At 39.0% G+C, this 19,875-nt stretch overlaps 1 protein-coding gene across 2 annotated transcripts in view; it reads left to right on the top strand.

Annotated features, from left to right (window-relative positions):
* Positions 1 to 81: 81 nt before the first annotated feature.
* The window catches only part of TRAPPC11 (trafficking protein particle complex subunit 11), a 44,840-nt gene continuing 25,046 nt past the window's right edge, over positions 82 to 19,875 (top strand). Inside the window, exons 1-18 of one of the 2 annotated variants that reach the window (XM_059155903.1) lie at positions 82 to 263; positions 752 to 1,066; positions 2,739 to 2,964; positions 5,435 to 5,604; positions 6,561 to 6,631; positions 7,703 to 7,817; positions 9,230 to 9,329; positions 9,680 to 9,753; positions 11,706 to 11,802; positions 13,435 to 13,568; positions 14,219 to 14,366; positions 16,851 to 16,944; positions 17,685 to 17,764; positions 17,884 to 17,962; positions 18,045 to 18,099; positions 18,441 to 18,586; positions 19,036 to 19,097; positions 19,207 to 19,339. In XM_059155903.1, the coding sequence (XP_059011886.1) occupies positions 2,761 to 2,964; positions 5,435 to 5,604; positions 6,561 to 6,631; positions 7,703 to 7,817; positions 9,230 to 9,329; positions 9,680 to 9,753; positions 11,706 to 11,802; positions 13,435 to 13,568; positions 14,219 to 14,366; positions 16,851 to 16,944; positions 17,685 to 17,764; positions 17,884 to 17,962; positions 18,045 to 18,099; positions 18,441 to 18,586; positions 19,036 to 19,097; positions 19,207 to 19,339 (1,762 nt within the window). In that variant the 5' untranslated portion in view covers positions 82 to 263; positions 752 to 1,066; positions 2,739 to 2,760. The remainder of the gene's footprint in view (positions 264 to 751; positions 1,067 to 2,738; positions 2,965 to 5,434; positions 5,605 to 6,560; positions 6,632 to 7,702; positions 7,818 to 9,229; positions 9,330 to 9,679; positions 9,754 to 11,705; positions 11,803 to 13,434; positions 13,569 to 14,218; positions 14,367 to 16,850; positions 16,945 to 17,684; positions 17,765 to 17,883; positions 17,963 to 18,044; positions 18,100 to 18,440; positions 18,587 to 19,035; positions 19,098 to 19,206; positions 19,340 to 19,875) is intronic. The other variant, XM_059155902.1, reaches the window with a different exon arrangement.

Here is a 19,875-nt window from a genome sequence, read left to right as displayed (position 1 = left end):
CGTCTTCCTACGTTTTGTGGAGCGGCGTTAAGTTTCGGGACGGCGGTTGGTGCAGAGCGCTGTCACTCAGGTGCAGAAAGTGCTTCCTGTGCCGGCGCGGGCGGGTACCGGGAAGTCTTGCTGGCGGGCGCCGGCTCCGGGGCGGTGGCGGTGGGGACGGGCCCTGGCGTTCTGCAGGCCACCCTGCCTGCTTCCCTTCGTCATCCCCCGGCTTGCGGCGACCGGCCACAGCTGCAGCGGGCCCGGGGGGGCGTGCGGCCTGGGTGAGTCCGGCCCCGGAGACCCGCGAGGGCAGGCGAGACCGCCGAGACAAAGCCGGTTGGGGGCGGCCCGGCGTTTTCCTTTGGCGTCTGCGGGGGCAGTCCTGGCGTTTCTCTTCCAGCCCTTAAAGAAAAGACGCGCCCGTATCTAGGCCCTTCGGGTTTAAAGGGGAGGAGACGGGGGCGAGAGCGTCTGCCTGGAGGGCTGCGGCGTTATTTCTCCCTTCCCTCATTGGATTCCTAGGGCGGAATGCTGAGACCCCGGGGACGGTGTCTTTCTAAGGTGGTGGCTTCACGGTGTCAGCATCTCCCTGCCCCCCACCCCCACCCCCGCTCCAGCCCGGCCCCAAGTGGTCATTCCTCTCCGAGTCGTCTTGTAGTCCTTGCTGGCCTTGTGTACTACACCGTGAACCTCCGTTAATTAAAAAAATAGTGACCACATTGCTTTTTTTTTTAATTTATTTATTTTTCCTTACCTGCCTCTGGATTAGGTCGCCCGTCTTTGCTGTATGTCATCCTTTTCAAGAACCTTCCTTCCTATTTTCCACGCCAGCTTCCAGATTCCTGGCTCCGGCGTGGCACGGTCTCCCATCCAGTGGGCTCATTCACGACTTTCGCCCCTCCTTCCGTGTCAGACTTTGTTAGTTGCCTCATCGGCTTCTTCCAGGAGAGCTGGGAACGTCCACAGACTGTCCTTAAGGGCCACACAACCTCAGCACCTGTCCTTTGCCAGTGTTTTTTTCCCATTCCCATCCCTTTGCTGTGCAAGAAGCAGTACCATCTCACGTGCCAAAAGTTTTTAAATAGTATGTGGCAAGAATTTCTGATAACAGTTTCCCCGTACAGTGATTTTTGGGGTCAGAATGACCGTAATTTGAGATGGGCTTACTGTCCATTATGATAGCCAGTAGCCCTGTGTGGCTATTGAGCATGTGAGATTGGCTAGCCTGAATTCACATGTGCTGGGAGGGTACAGTTCACATCAGATAATGAAGACCTGGTACAGAAAAGTGAAGTATCTCATGAATAACTTACATTAATGTGGAAGTGTTAATATGTTAGGCATATTGGTTAAGTAGAATATTATGAAAATTAACGCCACCTTTTAAAAATATTTTAATATGACTAGAAAATTTAAAATTATTTATGTGGCTCGCAGTAATACTTCTTTTGGATAGCACTGATTTAGAGCTTTGTAAGTCGTTTCTAGGTCCCCTTATTTCCACTCCCATTTTCAAAGACCACAGCTAATTCTCTTGAGCCTCTGGTGGTTTTAAATGAAGAAATGGACTTTAGGGCTCTAATCTAGATTCCCTGGTATAAAGCAAAGGCCCCTGTCTAATGTGTTTTGACCATCTCTTCTTAATTTTCACCCCCAAATTCCCTAGAACTAGAGTTTTTCTTTCTCTGAACTTGTGAGCCTTTGCCCTCCTAGCTTAATCCTGTCCAGAAAATATCTGCTTAATTAATTTTAGACATTCTGTGTCTTGTAGAAATGTATCATCTGTGGTGAACTTTCCAAATCATTTATTCACTACCCATTATTCCTTCAGTACTTAAATGTAAGAAGCCTAATGATCTTTTGAAAATTAACTTTTCAGTTAAAAATATTTGGTTATCGAGTGGTGGCACAGTGCTTTTTACTTTTCGCAAAAATTGCATTTGAGTTCTGTATGCTATACTGGTGAAGGAAAAGTACCTTTGAAAAGGAACTCTTTTTTTTTTAAAGATTTTATTTATTTGTTTGACACACAGAGAGAGACAGCAAGAGAGGGAACACAAGCAGCGGGAGTGGGAGAGGGAGAAGCAGGCTTTCCCCTGACCAGGGACCTGGACACAGGACTAGATCCCAGGACCCCAGGATCATGGCCTGAGCTGAAGGCAGATGCTTAACGTCTGAGCCACCCAGGTGCCCCGAAAAGGGACTCTTGATACATGATTTTAGGAATGAGAAATGGTCTTTAAAATATAATAGCAATTTTCTTTGGAATAAACACATTTTTATATAATTGCTTTTCTATAGTTAGTGTGTGGTAGGATTTATTATGGACTGATTCTCAGCTGAAGAACACAGTGGAAACATGTCCCTCCTAGACATTTTCATTCCTTGTTAGTTTTTCTCTTCTAGATTTTCATTTAGATAATACATTTCACATTAATTATGGAGAAATGAGAAAACATAGCTATTTAGATAACTAGCACATTTTAAAAATAATTTTCTGGGAATTCAGAGATGATATGTTAGCCATTATAGAGAAATTAGATAGTTGCATTTACTATGTGTAAGTCAACGGTTATTTTTCTTTATATCAAAAATGGGTCATGAGACCTATTTTAATTTTATCACCTCTCTGCGGACACTTGAAAAGACTCCGTCCGTTGCCTTTTTGTAATGTTTTATAAATGGTGGAGGCAGGTAGATTAGATATGGATATGGGCTTTTAAAACATTTTGAATGTATTTACATTTCTATTTCAGATTTTGTCCTGACACCTTGAACATGAGCCCCACACAGTGGGACTTCCCTGTGGAATTATGTTGCCGGCCAATGGCTTTTGTTACCCTTACGGGCCTGGATGTAGTTTATAATGCCGTCCATCGAGCTGTCTGGGATGCTTTCTGTGCCAATCGGAGGGCTGATCGGGTACCGATATCTTTCAAGGTGCTCCCAGGTGACCATGAGTATCCCAAATGTAGACCTAAGGTAATGGCATGTTTGCAGGGGGGCCTTTCCTTCTCTCCCTCTCTTCCTCTGTGTGTGAGGTATATGCCTTTTTTGTTCCTAACGTCTTTGTTGAAAATCCCCGAGTTTATCAAAGCCATGGTTGTAGTGATGCATTAGGAAAACCCAGGGCTTTTTCATGTATGTAATGCACTATAGTTACGTTTAATGATAGCTATTTTTTTAACCCCAGAGGAATAATTACTCTATAATTACTAAGTTTTCTATCCTGGGTTTTCTTTCTTTCTTTCTTTCTTTTTTTTTTTTTTGTATTTGCTTAAAACCCCTCCCAGTCTTTGTAAAGCCTTCTCCAAAAGGAAGGTCTCACATTCCCCATTTATCATTACCAGTATCGTTGATAGAATTTGCAGTCTTTGCAGTTTGTTTCAGTTTCACACACTTTTGAGCACTTACTTTGTGTTGGGTTCTAGGAACTATGCAATAGGCTGGTGATAAAAATTTAAATAAGACCAGCTCTGTCTCTGGAGAGTTCTACATGAAGTAAAACAGGTTATTTAGTGAGGAGTATGGAAAGGTATTACATTCAAAACCGAATTTTAGGTTGAACATCATACTAGAGACTCTAATTTACCTAGAAAGTCAGAGAATGATGTTAAGAATAGCAGCTAATACATGGAAAGTGCTTACAAGGCCAGTTTACTTTTTCAAGAAAATCATGTATAATTGATTTGCTGTTTATCATAGTCTTTTTTTTTTTTTAAGATTTTATTTATTCATTTGACAGAGAGAGAGATCACAAGTAGGCCGAGAGGCAAGCAGAGAGGAGGAAGCAGGCTCCCCGCTGAGCAGAGAGCCCGATGCGGGGCTCGATCCCAGGACCCTGAGATCATGACCTGAGTCAAAGGCAGAGGCTTAACCCACTGAGCCACCCAGGTGCCCTGTTTATCATAATCTTAAGAGCTGGTTTGAAAGTCAGTTGACAAGACACATTGATCAAAATAAACCACCTGCTCTTTTTTATTTTTATTTTTAATAAACATTGCTCTGGAGCAATGTTCCTGACAGACTGGTGTTTGGACCAAGGATATCATCATCACTGGTGATGTTTATGAAAAATGTAAGTGCGAGGCGCCCTTCGTGAAACTCTGGAAGGGTAGGGCCTGTGGATTTGGTGGCCAGCCGATCCTTCGCAGACCACATGCGGTTTCCTATCCCCGGCTGTCAAAGCTGCATGGTTTTTCTGGCATTGTGCAGGGGACAGCACCCCAGCTCCTTGGTGTTTGTCCTTAGTGTGGAGCTTGTTCCCGGGTGGGCCGGCCCAGCACAGCTCTCCTCCTTTTGTCCTGGATCCATTCTCCCTCGTGGGAGCTTTTCATGTGCCCTTCCTTGTTCTTCCCTGAGTCCATAAGTTTTTAATTTTTTTTTTTTTTTTTTTTTTTTGACAGATAGAGATCACAAGTAGATGGAGAGGCAGGCAAAGAGAGAGAGGAGGAAGCAGGCTCCCTTTTGAGCAGAGAGTCTGATGTGGGGCTCGATCCCAGGAACCTGGGAACATGACCTGAGCTGAAGGCAGAGGCTTTAACCCACTGAGCCACCCAGGTGCCCCACCTGAGTCCATAAGTTTTTTGTTTCCGATTCCTCCACTGGATAATAATGACCCTTTATTGTCTTTCCTCCCTTGAAGAGGCTGTTGGGGTAGTCTGAGTCGGGGCCAGCACTCTGGAAGCAATTTGAGGTCTCAATGAGTTTCTTCAGGGTTAACGTTCACACCAACACCTCTGTCTCTGCCTATTTGGCACTTAGTGTGACCCCCGAGTGACTGCTATCACGCTTCCATATTTAAGAGTTGTCTTTCATTTTTCCCTCCATCCACAAGTAAAGTAAAATGCAACGTGTCTTTGAAACAAATGAACCCATGTTAGGTTTTTAGATTGTATTTTATTTGAGCTGCTTTGGCAAGAATGGAGACTGGAATGAGGAATAGGATTTACCTGACTTCCAGGGTATTTGAGAGCCTTGACGTTACTAGAAGTGCCCTGATTTTGGTTATTCTTTCTTTCTTTTCTTTTTTTTTTTTTTTTTTTAAAGATTTTATTTATTCATTTGAGAGAGAGACAGAGCACAAGCAGGGAGACAGGCAGAGGGAGAGGGAGAAGCAGACTCCCCGCTGAGCAGAGAGCCTGATGTGGGACTCGATCCCAGGACCCTGGAACTATGACCTGAGCCGAAGGCAGATGCTTAACCCACTGAGCCACCCAGGCGCCCCGGTCATTCTTTCAGCAGAAACTGTAACAGACCCACGGTTGGGATTCGACCTCCAGTACTTGGTAGTGCCCATGTGATCTCTCTGTAGACCTCAATAAAAATGTTAACAATGTGTCATGTGTTTGTGGAATGAGGGGAACACACAGGAAGTGTGTGCCGCTCCGGGACAGGTGGCTTCTGCCGTTGTTATCCAGTAAGTGTCTTCAGCTTTTGCCAATGTCCACAGAGAACTTCCTATGAATGGTACATTCCTAAGGGGATCCTAAAGACCGGCTGGATGAACAAACACCTGAACCTGGTGCCGGCCCTGGTGGTTGTGTTCTACGAGCTGGACTGGGATGAGCCCCAGTGGAAAGAAAAGCAGTCCGAGTGCGCCACCAGAGTGGAGATCGTCAGGTGCGTCTTCCCTGCGGATCTGATGGGGCGAGGGAGGTTGTATCATTTCCCAGCATTTACTCAAGGCAGCTGAGACCCAGCACTCACTTGCCAACCTCCAGGGACACTTGGTCGGTCCCTGACAGGTAGCTTAATGTGAATGCTTAACTTCTGCAATGCGAAGGTGTGTGAAGAAATGTAGATGACACGTTAGTCTGAATTTCCAACTGCTTTTTTCTTGCATTTTACTATCTGGGGGGGAAGTGTAGTAATTTGCTTTTTAGTCTCACAAGACATTTGTTCTGTCCCCATTCCGGTTTCAAAATAATTCTTTTGGGTGACCAGTCTGTAACGTGTCAGCATCAAGAAATAAGTTACGTTATAACTTTTACATGAAAGTATATAGTAAACTTGGCTTTGAAAGCAGATTTTTGTCAGGATTAGAAGCTTGGTATGAGAGTAGACTTTTTTTTTTTTTTTTTTAATTTTATTTATTTGACAGAGATCACAAGTAGGCAGAGGCAGGCAGAGAGGGAGAATCAGGCGCCCCGCTGAGCAGAGAGCCCGATGCGGGGCTCGATCCCAGGACCCTGGGATCATGACCTGAGCCAAAGGCAGAGGCTTTAACCCACTGAGCCACCCAGGCACCCCAAGAGTAGACTTTTAAAATGAAATCACTGTAGCATAGAAGTTTCTTTGTATATGGGGAAAGATTTCCTCTAATCTTGGAGGGTTTTAGTTGAAATTCATCTTTTTAAAATTGAATCATCAAACTTGTACTTTTTGGAAGTCTTTTTTTTCTTTTAAAGATTTTATTCATCTGTTAGCATGAGCGGAGGGGTAGAGGGAGAAGGAGAAGCGGACTCCCTACTGAGCAGGGAGCCTGATGTGGGGCTCGATCACGGGATCCCGATATCATGACCTGAGCTGAAGGTAGATGCATATGTTTACTTAATTTTATTATTTTTCCATTACAGACAGAGTTTACAAGGGAGAAACACAAAAGTTGCAGTGGTTCTGATTCAGAAGAAAACTCCTTTGCCCCCAGGTATCAGAAGGTTAATTAATAATCAATGAATTGCTTTATACTTCCCATTCTTATTATCAGGAGGTATAGTTTTTGATGTTAAAATCTATGCATTCAGTTATAGGAAAGATGGTGTGTTCACTTTAAAAAGTACTAATAATGCATAAATAAATGCCTAGTGTAAAAACTAAAATGCTAAAATTAAAATATTAAAAGATTTAATATTAAATATTAAAATATTCTGCTACCCCCCAGTTCCACTTAACTCACTGTGTAGGTGTACATCAGTTGACAAAAAAAAATTTTTTTTAAAAGATTTTATTTATTTATTTGACAGAGAGAGAGATCACAAGTAGGCAGAGAGGCAGGCAGAGAGAGAGAAGGTGGGGAGCAGGCTCTCTGCTCAGCAGGGAGAGAGCGGGGCTGCTCAGCAGAGAGCCCGATGCGGGGCTCGATCCCAGGACCCTGAGATCATGACCTGAGTCAAAGGCAGAGGCTTAACCCGCTGAGACACCCACGCACCCCGACAAAACTGATTTTTTAAAAGGAATATTATTCACTTGTTTTTTTAAAAAAAGAATGTTATTTAGCTCTCTGAGGTCAGTTTGAAATTATATTCCTACCGTGACTTTTTTTTCTTAATGTGCAATCAGACAAAGAAAAATGGTGTAGGATTTCTGCTTTTTTATAAGAAAATCTCTTAGCTCCAGATGCTTGTTTTTTCTATATTCTAAGACTTTGAGAGGCCAAAATATTTTTTGTTTCTCTTTTGAAACTTCTGGCATCTGAGTTTTAGAAACCACTTTCATGGATTATTGCTTCCAGTTTTAGTTAAAGGTTTTGAAACAGTAATGTGGCATATCTTTTGGTGTTACTTGGCCTAACTTGGCTTAGTAGGAAATTCCGCAGGGTTTTCCTAACAGATATGTACGGCGTGACTTCTGAGAACTGCCCCCTAAGAGCTCTCCGGAGGCCTTCTGGCTTGGCGAAAGGGGGTTTGGTTTTTCTTCCTAATTACCTTGTTTAGATTTGTTTAAAAAAATACATGAATCATTTTCTTTCTCTCTTCATCTTTATGGGATCTGTCAATAGGAGAAGATGTCACTGCGTCAGAAAGAGCCGCAGCTTTATGTAACGCATGTGAACTCTCGGGAAAATCTCTGTTTGTCCTACCCCACACTGATCACTTGGTGGGTTACATTATAAGGTAAATAAAGATCTTGAAGTTTTTTAGATCTTGGATTATCAGAGGCATTGAAAAAATGGGTTGCTTAGACTTTTTTTTTAGTATCCTATTTCGCCTTTGAAAACAAAGGTTACCCATTTATAAAACTTCATAGTTCAGCTGAGGTTAATATGTTCTTTCAAATAGTGTATGGTTCAAAGTTTGAACCCAATATGAATTATTTCTACATTTTAACGTTTTAAAAACTGCAGTTTTAAAAATAGAAAATCTAGGGGTGCCTGGGTGGCTCAGTTGGTTAAGCATTTGCCTTCAGCTCAGGTCATGATCTCAGGGTCTTGGGATCGAATCCTGCATTGGATTCGGGGAGCCTGCTTCTCCCTCTCCCTCTCCCCTGCTCATGCTCTCTCTCCCTCACTCTCTTCCTCAAATAAATAAATGGAATCTTTAGAAAAAAGAAATAGAAAATCTTACCTTAGGAAGTATATTGAATATTGAAAGTTTTGGCTTATCCATTTTTTTTCTTAGCATGTTTTCCTTAAGGATGTGTCTAAACTCTTTGAATACAGCTTTAAAATTCTGTTTTATTCTGAGGAGGAAAAACCTTGAAGTCCAGCTTTATCTAGCTATGAATTTAGCTTTCTTTCATATCCTGGGCAGATACTTGTAATACATACATACTTTCACAAAAGGAACTTTGAGTTGTCTATCTGTGGTCAAATTTTCTTTGTTCCTGTGTTATCTCAAACCTAGGGAGTGAAACAGGATTTGAATCCTATGAATGTTACTTTCCCCCTCACTTGCCAGTATTTTTTTCTTTTTAAGATTTTATTTATTTCCTTGACACAAAGAGAGTGAGAGAGAGAGCACAAGCAGGGGGAGTGGGAGAGGGAGAAGCAGGCTCCCGCTGAGCACAGAGCCCCACTCGGGAAATGATTCTAGGACCCGGGGATCATGACCTGAGCTGAAGGCAGACGCTTCAGCATCTGAGCCACCCAGATGCCCCTCATTTGCCAGTTTTCATTTTTGGTGCTTTTTCCATTAGTTTTCTTATCCTCTAACCTTAAATATTAAAAGCACAAGAAATAATCAAATTAAGTGAATACTGGAAATCTCTTTCCTTCACACTTCTTATAAAATGAAAGGGGGTGGAAGTCATCTTAGAGATTATGTGATTTCTACAAATTATAAAAAAGTTATTTTTATCAGTTGTTTCTTGGACCGTAAATAATTCTAAATGGCTTTTGGGGGGGTCTAATCTTTACATTTATTATTTAGAAATTTCATGTATTTTGCTTTACGTTTTGTCTTTATCATGAAGTAAAATAGACATTGTCTCTGTTAGGATTTTACTTTCAGGTCTTATAAATATGATACTTGAGAACAGTTTGGTTTAAACTAACTTTAGTGTTTGAATGTTGATTTTTTTTTAACAGATTAGAAAATGCCTTTTATGAACATGCACAGACTTATTACTACACTGAGATCAGAAGAGTGAAATCTCATAAGGAATTTTTGAATAAAACAACACACCAGGTATATTATTTTTCCTAAAGAAGGAAAGAATAGAAGCATTCCAAGAGCAGGTTATTATCATTGATTAGTTTTGAAGAGATTATTAAATATCTATAATGCTTTGATGTTTTTAATTGGCTTTTGTGCTTTTAAAGTTTTTTTTTTAAGCTTTTAAAAACAAGTTTGTCTTCTCTCCTTTTTGGCCTTAAAGTTCTTAGAGATTTTTATAGCTTCCTTAACAATGCTTGTTGGAATAATTCTTGATCTGAGTATTTACCTTTCTACTTTGATGTCTCCTCTTCATGTTAGTGTACTTTTTACATTTTAAGAGAGTGTGTGTAATAATGATATCTTTTTTCTATTCTTTTCAGCTTTTATTTGTCAGACATCAATTTAAAATAGCTTTCTTCAGTGAATTGAAACAGGATACACAAAATGCTCTGAAGTAAGTTTTTAACAGTTGTCAAACTAAATTTTTCTTACTTTTATGTTAACAGTAACATATTAATGGCAACTTGTGAATCTCCACCAAACTTTAATTCATTTTAAGATGCTTATGTTGTTTAGATTCAGGTATGTAATATTTAATTTGTTCAGAGAGGAATGGAATATAATATTTTGAGATTTAAAAAAATATTTCATTTTATTATCAGAAGTAAATTTCATAGTATCATAAAGCTTTCTGGTTTAGTCTAATTTCATGATCGAAAGAAACATTAAAATTCTTCCTATCCTATTGACTGCTTATTTGTATATTCAGTAAAATTTTTGTGTTGACTCATTTCCACAATTAAATATATATTTAGACATTATCTTATGCTGTGAATTTCTTAATATGCATGGTGCATTTATTTATTTATTTATTAAAAGATTTTATTTATTTATTTGACAGAGATCACAAGTAGGCAGAGAGGCAGGCAGAGAGAGAGGAGGAAGCAGGCTCCCCACTGAGCAGAGAGTCTGATGTGGGACTCGATCCCAGGACCCTAAGACCATGACCTGAGCCGAAGGCAGAGGCTTAACCCATTGAGCCACCCAGGCACCCCAATGGTGCATTTATTTAATTCAACTATGATTTTATTTATTTATTATTTTTTAAAGATTTTATTTATTTATTTGACAGACAGAGATCACAAGCAGGCAGAGTCAGGAGAGAGAGAGAGAGGAGGAAGCAGGCTCCCTGCAGAGCAGAGAGTCTGACGTGGGGCTCAATCCCAGGACCTTGGGATCATGACCTGAGCTGAAGGCAGAGGCTTAACTCACTGAGCCACCCAGGCGCCCTGATTTTATTTTTAATTAAAATATTTTTTTAAGTTTATAACACCGCTCAGCCTCCTTTTTAATATGAAGGCTCTCCTTCGAAGCTTTGGAGAGTAGTCGTGTATGTGTTGGCCGTGGTCACACGTTTTAATTCCTTTGCTTTTACTTAAGAGCACAATTTAATTGAACATTTTTTTCTAGCTTTTGCTCTATTTTTTGAAGATTGACAGTGGAGGTGCAACATAGAGATAAGAAACAGCTATCTATCCTAACACTGAAGAGAGGCTAAGCATACAGAGCAGAAAAGTAAGAGAAAAAAAGAAAAATAAATCTTTTGTCTGGAGGAATATTGCAGAAACATCTTCCTTTCTTGTTACTGTGGAGGTGGAGAACTCCAAACTCTCTCTAAATCTCAGACACTTGGTGTGATTCGAAGTGGCGCTAACGTAGTTCATTCCTTACCATTGGTGTGAGTTAAAAACATTCCCTTGTTGTTCTGATCAGAAGTAATTCTGGAAAGAAAGATTTGACCTGAGGAAGTTAGGAGCAAAGAGTGATGTTTGGAGGAGACTGAGGTGCCCCATTGCCTTCCCTTTTCCGGCTGGCGTCCTTCTGGCCGACTCTCCTTTCCCACCGCACTTCCTCTTCTCCAGCCGGTGCCTGCAATCAGCAGTGTGCTCGGAACTTTGGAGATTCTGGTGTTTAAAAGCTATTGATAGTCCCTTCTTTGCTAATAAAATTTCTCTTTGTTGGAGAAGCTCGTAATGATGCCTTTAAAAAAAATCTGATTATTTATTTATTAATTTTTTTAACAGAATGCTAACTTTTTAACATAATTCTGGACAATTGTCCACTCTCATTTTCAACTTATTTTCTGTCCGTTATTGACAGATGTTAATAACAGAACAATGTACATGTGATGTTTCTGTTCTTAGTGAAAAGTCATTGATTCCTCCCACATATTATCAATCAGTAGATCATTTTTCAGGAAATCAGAGATGGCTATGTATAAGTAATTCCTGAACTGTTGAGCACTAAGAAATGTTGAGTAAATATTGTCTCTTATTTCTAATAATTTGTTCTTGGGAATCCTTTCTTAAAATTAATAATTAACCGTGTTGCACCTGTTTATATTAGGAATTACAGGACCGCCTATAACCTTGTACATGAATTGCGAGCCCATGAAACTAACATTCTGGAAATAAAGACTATGGCAGGATTTATAAACTACAAGGTAAATTGAAGGTTCTACTTCAAATAAAGGAAACTTGTCTTTAAATATTAGGTTATCTTTTTGAAATTGAAAACCAGAGTTAGTTAATTGCTCTGAAGAGTATTTGATTAATTATGTTTTTCTCTTTTATGCCCCTTACTTCATATAGCTCCCTAGTAATTAGCAGCCTAATTGCAAGGCTTGGTTTTGAGTTTGTGGGGCTCAGAGTTCTCTCTTAGAGCAGTTTTACTTCTGTAAAATTCTTTAGGAGGGTCTTCTGATTTTAAGTGAGAGCAGGAGGAAGTGAGAAGAAAGCTACTTTTATTAGTGCATTTTATAAGATGCAACAAATCATAACTACGTAGGCCTTCCTTGGTTTAATGGCGACATGATACAAAAGGTACAGTGGATCACCTGAGAGGAAGCTTTTGTACCTGTCACGTAAGCATTTGAAGATTGTATGTGGTAGAAATAGATACCCCCAGAAGGCAGGTGGGACTTTTCGTTTTGCTTTTAATCTTTCCACACTCAGCTTTTAAAGATGGCTGGCCCTGAGATGGCGGCCTGAGAGGACTTAGGTGCTGGAATTGACTGTATAAATGTAAATTGGTACAAGGTCTGTAGAGAATATTTTTGCAACGCCTTATACACACTTTGAGTGGGTGTTCCCTTTGAGCTACCAATTCCATTTCAGGAAATTTACCTGACACATGGGCCAAGCCTTGCAAATCACATACATAAGGATATTTATTGCATCTTGTAATAGGAGAAGATTGGAAACAACGCAGCAATAAGTGACTGGTTCATATAAAGTATGACTGAGACAATGGAATATTTTGCAACTCATAAGAATGAGACAGCTCCACTTACTGATATGGAGTATTAGGTGAAAAAAGTAAGGTACAAAAGAGCATATTTAGTGTGATGCTCTTTGTTTAAAAAGTGTAGTTGATACTTAAATACACATACACTTGTCCGTGCGTAGACTGTTATCACGGAATATTCTGGGAGCTGGTTGCCTCTGGAACAGGAAATTGGATACCTTGAGGGACAGGGATGAGAGACTTAACTTTTCATGTATTCCTTGTACCTAAAATATAAAACTAATAATAAGCATATGGAAAATAATTTAGGCGTCTTGTTTTGTGTTTTTCTTTTTACCTTACGTAGATATAGATCATTACTGTCTTGAGATAGCATTTCAGATAAAAAGTTTTCAAGAATTTCTGTAATCCTTGTTTGATACGGAGGCCACTGTGCTCTAATGGTGGTACAGAAAATCTTTACTTTCCGCCAATTCTAAAACTGAAAGTTAATCTGTCCGAGGGGTGGTAGGTAGTGTTTTATTTTTGACCACCTGTATGTTCTTCATTGGGTAAAATTTTTTGTATTCTAGCTTACTTTAATAAGCTTTTCTAAGGTGTAGAGTAGATTCAGTACAAATAGGGAATAATTTTTTTCTTTTATCAAGGGGACATAAGCGCCAGTTTCAGCATAGCCATTCTAATAGAGAAAATTAATTCTGTTGCCAAAAACTTAGGAGAGGAAATGTCATAGTCTTTTTGAAGTTAGTCTCACATTTTACCTGTTTTTAATTGAATATGCCTCTTGACTGTATGTTCTTTATTTGGGCGTTGATTTTCCATCTTGCAGATCTGCAGGCTGTGTTTTCAGCACAACACCCCATTGGATGCGATTGCTCAGTTCCGAAAACACATTGACTTGTGTAAGAAAAAAATCGGAAGTGCAGAGTTGTCTTTTGAGCATGCTGCGTGGATGTCTAAACAGTATGTTTTAAATTGTACTTTTAGAATTTTTTTTCTTTATGTACTTGGGCTTTGGAGGAATGGAATTAGCATGGACTTTGGTTGTCAGTTGAACTAAGCTTTTTTTGTCAGAAAGTAGGCTTTTAGAGATCTAGCTAGTGTAGGTATGTTTCCAGTAGTGGTAGATAATGATTCATGGAGTTCCTTAATGAAAATCACTTAATTCCTGGTACCATCTTTTTTATTCAGCGTATATTTAGGGAGTTTCCACCATGTGCTTAGGTACTGAGAATACTAAGGAGCAAAACAAAGTCCCTGCTGGCACGGAGTTTGCTATTCGAGACTGATGTTTAAAAATTCTAAAATGAAATTGTTTCCAGAAGCGTGGATGTGTTTGAGTGGTGGTAACTGTGTTGACGTGCGCTGCGATGGTGTATTTGTAATGCTTTGTCAGCACAGAAGAGTCTGCTTCAATGTAGAAGTTATCTGTAACCTGTAATTAGTGTGTGTCAGTATTTACCAAGGAACCCCAACAGTTTATCAGAAGCATTATTTTAACATAGTCTGCTGAGGTTATGTAGTCAGGATGAATAATTATTAGAAGTAAGCTTCTTTATCTTCCCTTTATCATTTTCATCATTTTTTTATTTCTTGATTTTTTTTTCTTTAAGATTCCAGGCCTTTGGAGACTTATTTGATGAAGCTATTAAGTTAGGGCTGACAGCTATTCAAACTCAGAATCCTGGCTTCTATTACCAGCAGGCAGCATACTACGCCCAGGAGAGGAAACAGCTCGCAAAAACCCTCTGTAACCATGAGGTAAGTGACCGACTCCCATGTCATCTGGCACTTAGGAAATGTATTAATCATCTCTCAAAAGTGAAGACTAATGGATGTTTATAAGCTTTTTCCAAGCCTTTAAACAGAATCCGTTTTCTTCTGATAAGAAGGTAAAAATATCTTCTGTATTTCCAGGAATTATGGTTATTTTCATTTTTAGCCCGAGTACTCCATTTCCACCTGTGGATTAACAGAAGTTTTTCTGTCAGGAACTGACTTATGACTGGTAATAAGTTAGTGATGTAGACAAGGGCAGATTACTTTGAAATAAAAGTCACGGTGTGGCCTGAGCCATGCTCTAACTCCCTTTGATCACTGCTCTAGGAGTTTGAAGGACTTTGGAAGAATATGCTTTGTTTTGACCCACCAGAGAGGATCTCTTTGGACTTCTTTCTCTTCCTTGGGCTTTCTTCTGGAAAATTCTTAAGAATCTGTCTGAGGCATAATGTTTGTTTTTAGATTTTATTTATTTATTTGACAGAAAGAGACACGGAGAGAGGGAATACAAGCAGGAGGAGTGGGAGAGGGAGAAGCAGGCTTCGCATTAAGCAGGGAGCTTGAAGGGGGGGCTCGATCTCAGGACCCTGGAATCATGACCAGAGCCGAAGGCAACCGCTTAACAACTGGGCCACTCAGGCGCCCCTTGAGGCATAATATTAATTGCAGTTTCTTTTCCCCTTTTTTTTAAAAAAAATTATTTATTTATTTATTTGAGAGAGAATGAGAGAGGGGAGAAGGTCAGAGGGAGAAGCAGACTCCCCTCAGAGCTGGGAGCCCCATGTGGGACTTGATTCCAGGACTCCGGGATCATGACCTGAGCTGAAGGCAGTTGCTTAACCAACTGATTGCAGTTTCTTAACTTGACATTTCATTCTGCCTGCCTTGTGGGTGGTTATAGTTAGATACCCGCGTCCCCATTAGCACCTTTAAAATAAGAAAATGGTATTTATATGTATAAATATATTTACATTCACATGCTTCTGTCAGTTTATTTTTCTTGAAAATCTGCAGTTTTCTTCTCCGAAGATAGGTGGATATTATCAACAGTGCTACTTACAAAAACAGTTTGCGCCTTAATACTTAAATTGTTGGATTTTTTTCCCCTTAAGTCATGATATAACTATACTGTTTGCTACCCTGTTATTTGCATATGATTTATATCTTCATGGCATATTTTATATTTAAAAATTAGGCATTAAGATTTGAGCATAGTATTTTAAAAGGTGATTAAAACTATGTTTTATAAGGGTACAAGGAGATGGGATTAACAAATATCCTTAGTTGGAATGTAAAGTAATATTTCTGTCAAATAGTAATTTGAGAAGCCTCAAAATCATGCATCTCTTTTGACCCAGAAATCTATTTTCAGGGAGTGTAAGGGAGATAGGAGATCCTAAGAGAGAAGTACTGAGATTTACTTATCAAGTTCTTTGGGCAGACTTACTAATTATAATGTAAAAAATAAATAACAAGATGAACGACATAGGGAATTTATTAAAATATGGAACAGCATGCAGCCATAACAAATAATGTTTTAGAATAGTTAATGATGTGAAATTTACAATGAATATATTTAAGTGAGAAAAGCAGGTTGAAGGATCATTCCAGTTGATAACAAATAAACGTTCGTATACAAAATCTGGAAGACGAAGGTAAACCCTGGTAACAGTGGTAATAGGTTTATAGGTGACTCAGGTTTTTATCCTCTTTTGGATATTTTCTGTATTCCTCAACGATGTACTTGCATTTTATTTTGGCTTCAGAGGGAAAAAGTTACAAGAAAGACAAATAAGGCAGTGTAAATTTGTGAGGCACCAAAAATAGCCCCTCCCCAACCACTACCAGGACGTCATACACCAGGGATAACAAAGGAAAATAGTGTCTTCTTTTAAAAACCGCTTATCACATTGTTTTTAAAGATTTTTAAAAATTTATTTGACAGGGATCTCAAGTAGGCAGAGAGGCAGACAGAGAGAGGGGGAAGCAGGCTCCCCGCTGAGCAGAGAGCCCGATGTGGGGCTCGATCCCAGGACCCTGGGATCATGACCTGAGCCGAAGGCAGAGGCTTTAACCCACTGAGCCACCCAGGCGCCCACATTGTTTTTATTTGCACAAAAAAACACTTATACATATGGAATAAACATCAAACATAATTGGCAAAATTTTTACTGGTTTATCATAGCAAGGATGAAAATTAAGGAGTTAGTTACTATGAAATCATTTATCACAATCAGGTCGATTTATTCATTTTAATTTTTATGAGACTGCCTAGGTATTAAATGGAATGTTTATTTTCATTTTTGTGAAGATTTGATGTGTGTTAAAATACTCACAACTTTGATATTGAGACATATGTTTGGTATTTTTATTTATGAAAGTGTTTTTATTCTGTCAGAGATTGAAGAGGAGTTGGTTTGTGAGAGGTTCATAAACTCTTATTTAGGGCTGTGTTTTACTTTACAGGCTTCAGTAATGTATCCCAATCCTGATCCGTTAGAAACACAAACAGGCGTTCTTGACTTTTATGGACAAAGATCATGGCGACAAGGAATACTAAGTAAATCATTTTTCCCTCTTCCCTTTTCTCTCAGCCTCAAAAGGCACAGATCACTATCGCAGTTTTTCCATTGGCTACATAGGCTGTAATAAATTATGTAGAGGTAAAAATGTGTGTTTTTTAAACATCTTTTTAAAGATTTTTCAGTTCTTTAGTTTTTAGGATGTTTTGTTTGTATCACTACATCTTAGAATAACTTCTAATCAAACATGAGTGTGATTAAAACATTTGGACATCTCTTGTCTTAAATGACCCAATAAGCCACTTAGATCTATTTTAATTCCGGTTAACTTTGATGATTTATTACATTTGATCTTTTAAAACCGTATTAACTTGTATTACCTTAGAAATTTCTCTGCATCTTTTTTGGGTTTGATACACACTTAATTTGAGCACTGTCTATGGCAATCAAACCTTAATTGTTAAGGAATTATCTACTTTAATCTCCAGAAAGTGTATTCTATATTGAGAATGACATTGATCTTATTCTTTAGGTGGTTGACTCCACTAGGGCAAGAGAATGCTGAGTTCAATAATGTTCTTTTCAGAACAGAGATCACGGAGTAGTTGCCAGGCTAATAAAGCAGTCTCTTGGAATCTTTGAAGATTCTAGAATGGTTAAGAATCTTAAATACATTATATATAAGTAAAGGATTCAAGGAGTGTACACATCCAATGTTCATGTGAAGGATTTATGTTAAATGAGCTCTCTAAAATGGGTTGCGTCGTATCTTACACAGGTTTTGATCTTTCTGATCCTGAAAAAGAGAAGGTGGGCATTCTTGCCATTCAGCTGAAGGAGAGAAGTGTTGTTCACTCTGTAAGTTTGTTGGGTTTTCTCCCCCAATAGAAACTTTTTTTTTTTTTTTTTTTGCTGTATTCAAACAATACATGACATTATTTTTATTGGAATGTTTCACATTTTCTCTCTTCTGGCAGGAAATAATAATAACTCTTCTGAGCAATGCTGTTGCACAATTTAAGAAGTATAAGTGTCCAAGAATGAAAAGTCATCTAAGTATGTATTCCTAAGATGCCACAGTTTCATGCAACGTGGAATAATTTAGAATTATGTACATAAAATCTTTTTCCCTTTACAGTGGTTCAAATGGGAGAGGAGTATTTTTATGCGAAGGATTATACCAAAGCTTTGAAGTGAGTCTTAGTCCCCATTTATTTTTATAAGTAATCTGATTACCTTACAGCAAAATGAGAATAGAAATGAGTTTTAAAGGATTTATAGTTTCCATATTTATTTCTGTATCTTTGAAACTCCATTTCTGTTATATTTTTTTAAGTGCTATCTGCTGGTACCATCATTCTCAATGTCTTGGGAAACCAGGTTCATCTAAATGTGAAGTTACCAGTTAAACTATTTCAGTACGAGTTTCTGACATGTATATAGAATGAGTCAAGCATGTTATTTCCTCCAAGAAGTCTTCAAGGCCTTTCTTGTGAAGCTGTTTCAGCATGTCTGACGTCTTGCCTTCTGTCAGGTTGCTGGATTACGTGATGTGTGATTACCGGAGTGAAGGGTGGTGGACCTTGCTCACGTCCATACTAACTACAGCGCTGAAGTGCTCCTACCTCATGGCCCAGTTAAAGGATTACATCACTTACTCCCTAGAACTCCTTGGAAGAGGTAACTTGGTGTTCTCTCAGTAAGATTCTGAATCTTTAAAGTTATGTAGCATCTTTAAGCTTCTTAAAATGGAAAGAACAACTCTCTCGAGTCTTTGACCATACTTTCACCCTGTGTAGATCAGTTTGCCAAAGGAAAGGACTCATAGTTTCATGGAACTTACTAGAGTCGAGGTCTCATGATAGTTGAGAAGAACAAAATTCTTCTTCCTTTTTTTTTTTTTTTAAATTACGTCATGAAATGATTTTTCCCATCGAGTTCAAATGCGAGTATCTAGAGTGTTGGGGCTCCCATAGGAAGCTGTGTTATTGTACATTGTCTGGAATTGTGCTTAGCCATGTCAGAAGACTTATTTATCCTGTAGTATTTTAATACCTTCCGTGGGGGTGTTGGCTTTTACTTGCCTGTCTTACAGTTAGAGTTTGTTTCCTACTTCCATTTCACGTTAGCTTCAACTCTGAAAGATGACCAGAAATCTCGGATCGAAAAGAACCTCATAAATGTTCTGATGGTAAGTCTGAATTCTTTCTATAAAATAAGCTTTGGGCATACATAGACCTAGATCCGTACCTGTGTATTTTTATCGCTAGCCGACCAAAAATTGTACTCTGTTGGTGCAGAATGAGAGTCCCGATCCAGAACCCGACTGTGATGTCTTAGCTGTGAAAACAGCTCAGAAGCTGTGGTCGGACCGCATCTCCCTGGCCGGCAGCAATGTCTTCACAATAGGGGTACAGGACTTCGTGCCGTTCGGTGGGTCGCCAGCACCTGCGGTGCTATTTCAGAGAAATCCTCCTTATCGCTACAAAGTGAATAGCCGCGGAACTGGAAGTATAAATGGAAGAAAGTTCTAAATATGTTATCCTATAGATGAAATTGTGATTTTTTTTTCTTTCTCCCCATTGACATAAAAGATTTTCAACATTTTAAGTACTTAGCTTATATATTAAAATTGACTTTGTTCGTTTGTGTAGGAGTGCTTTGAAATGCATTTGAGAAGATAGTCCTTTAAAAAAGCTTATCCTATAATACCTCAGCGGATATTTTGAAATAAGTTAAAAATAACAAAATAATTTTTTTCTCCCTTTAAACTCCTGTGTTAGTTATGTTTCAGCAGCAGGTATGTTTTTAGAATTAAAGGTGGTTTTGAAGGTATACTTTCTTTAAATGTGTTCTGTTTTTTAAAAAATGAACTACATTTATGTCTGTTGAAATGGCTCAAGAGCAGAATTCAGAAAGAATATCAAGGGTCGATGTTTCCTTCCTGAAAAGTAACTGTGGTTCTGAGA

The sequence above is a fragment of the Mustela lutreola genome, chromosome 18 (assembly GCF_030435805.1).
Source record: "Mustela lutreola isolate mMusLut2 chromosome 18, mMusLut2.pri, whole genome shotgun sequence".
Classification (NCBI taxonomy): domain Eukaryota; kingdom Metazoa; phylum Chordata; class Mammalia; order Carnivora; family Mustelidae; genus Mustela; species Mustela lutreola.
The sequence above is the reverse complement of the archived record's forward strand: the minus strand, read 5'-3'. Positions and strand labels throughout refer to the sequence as shown.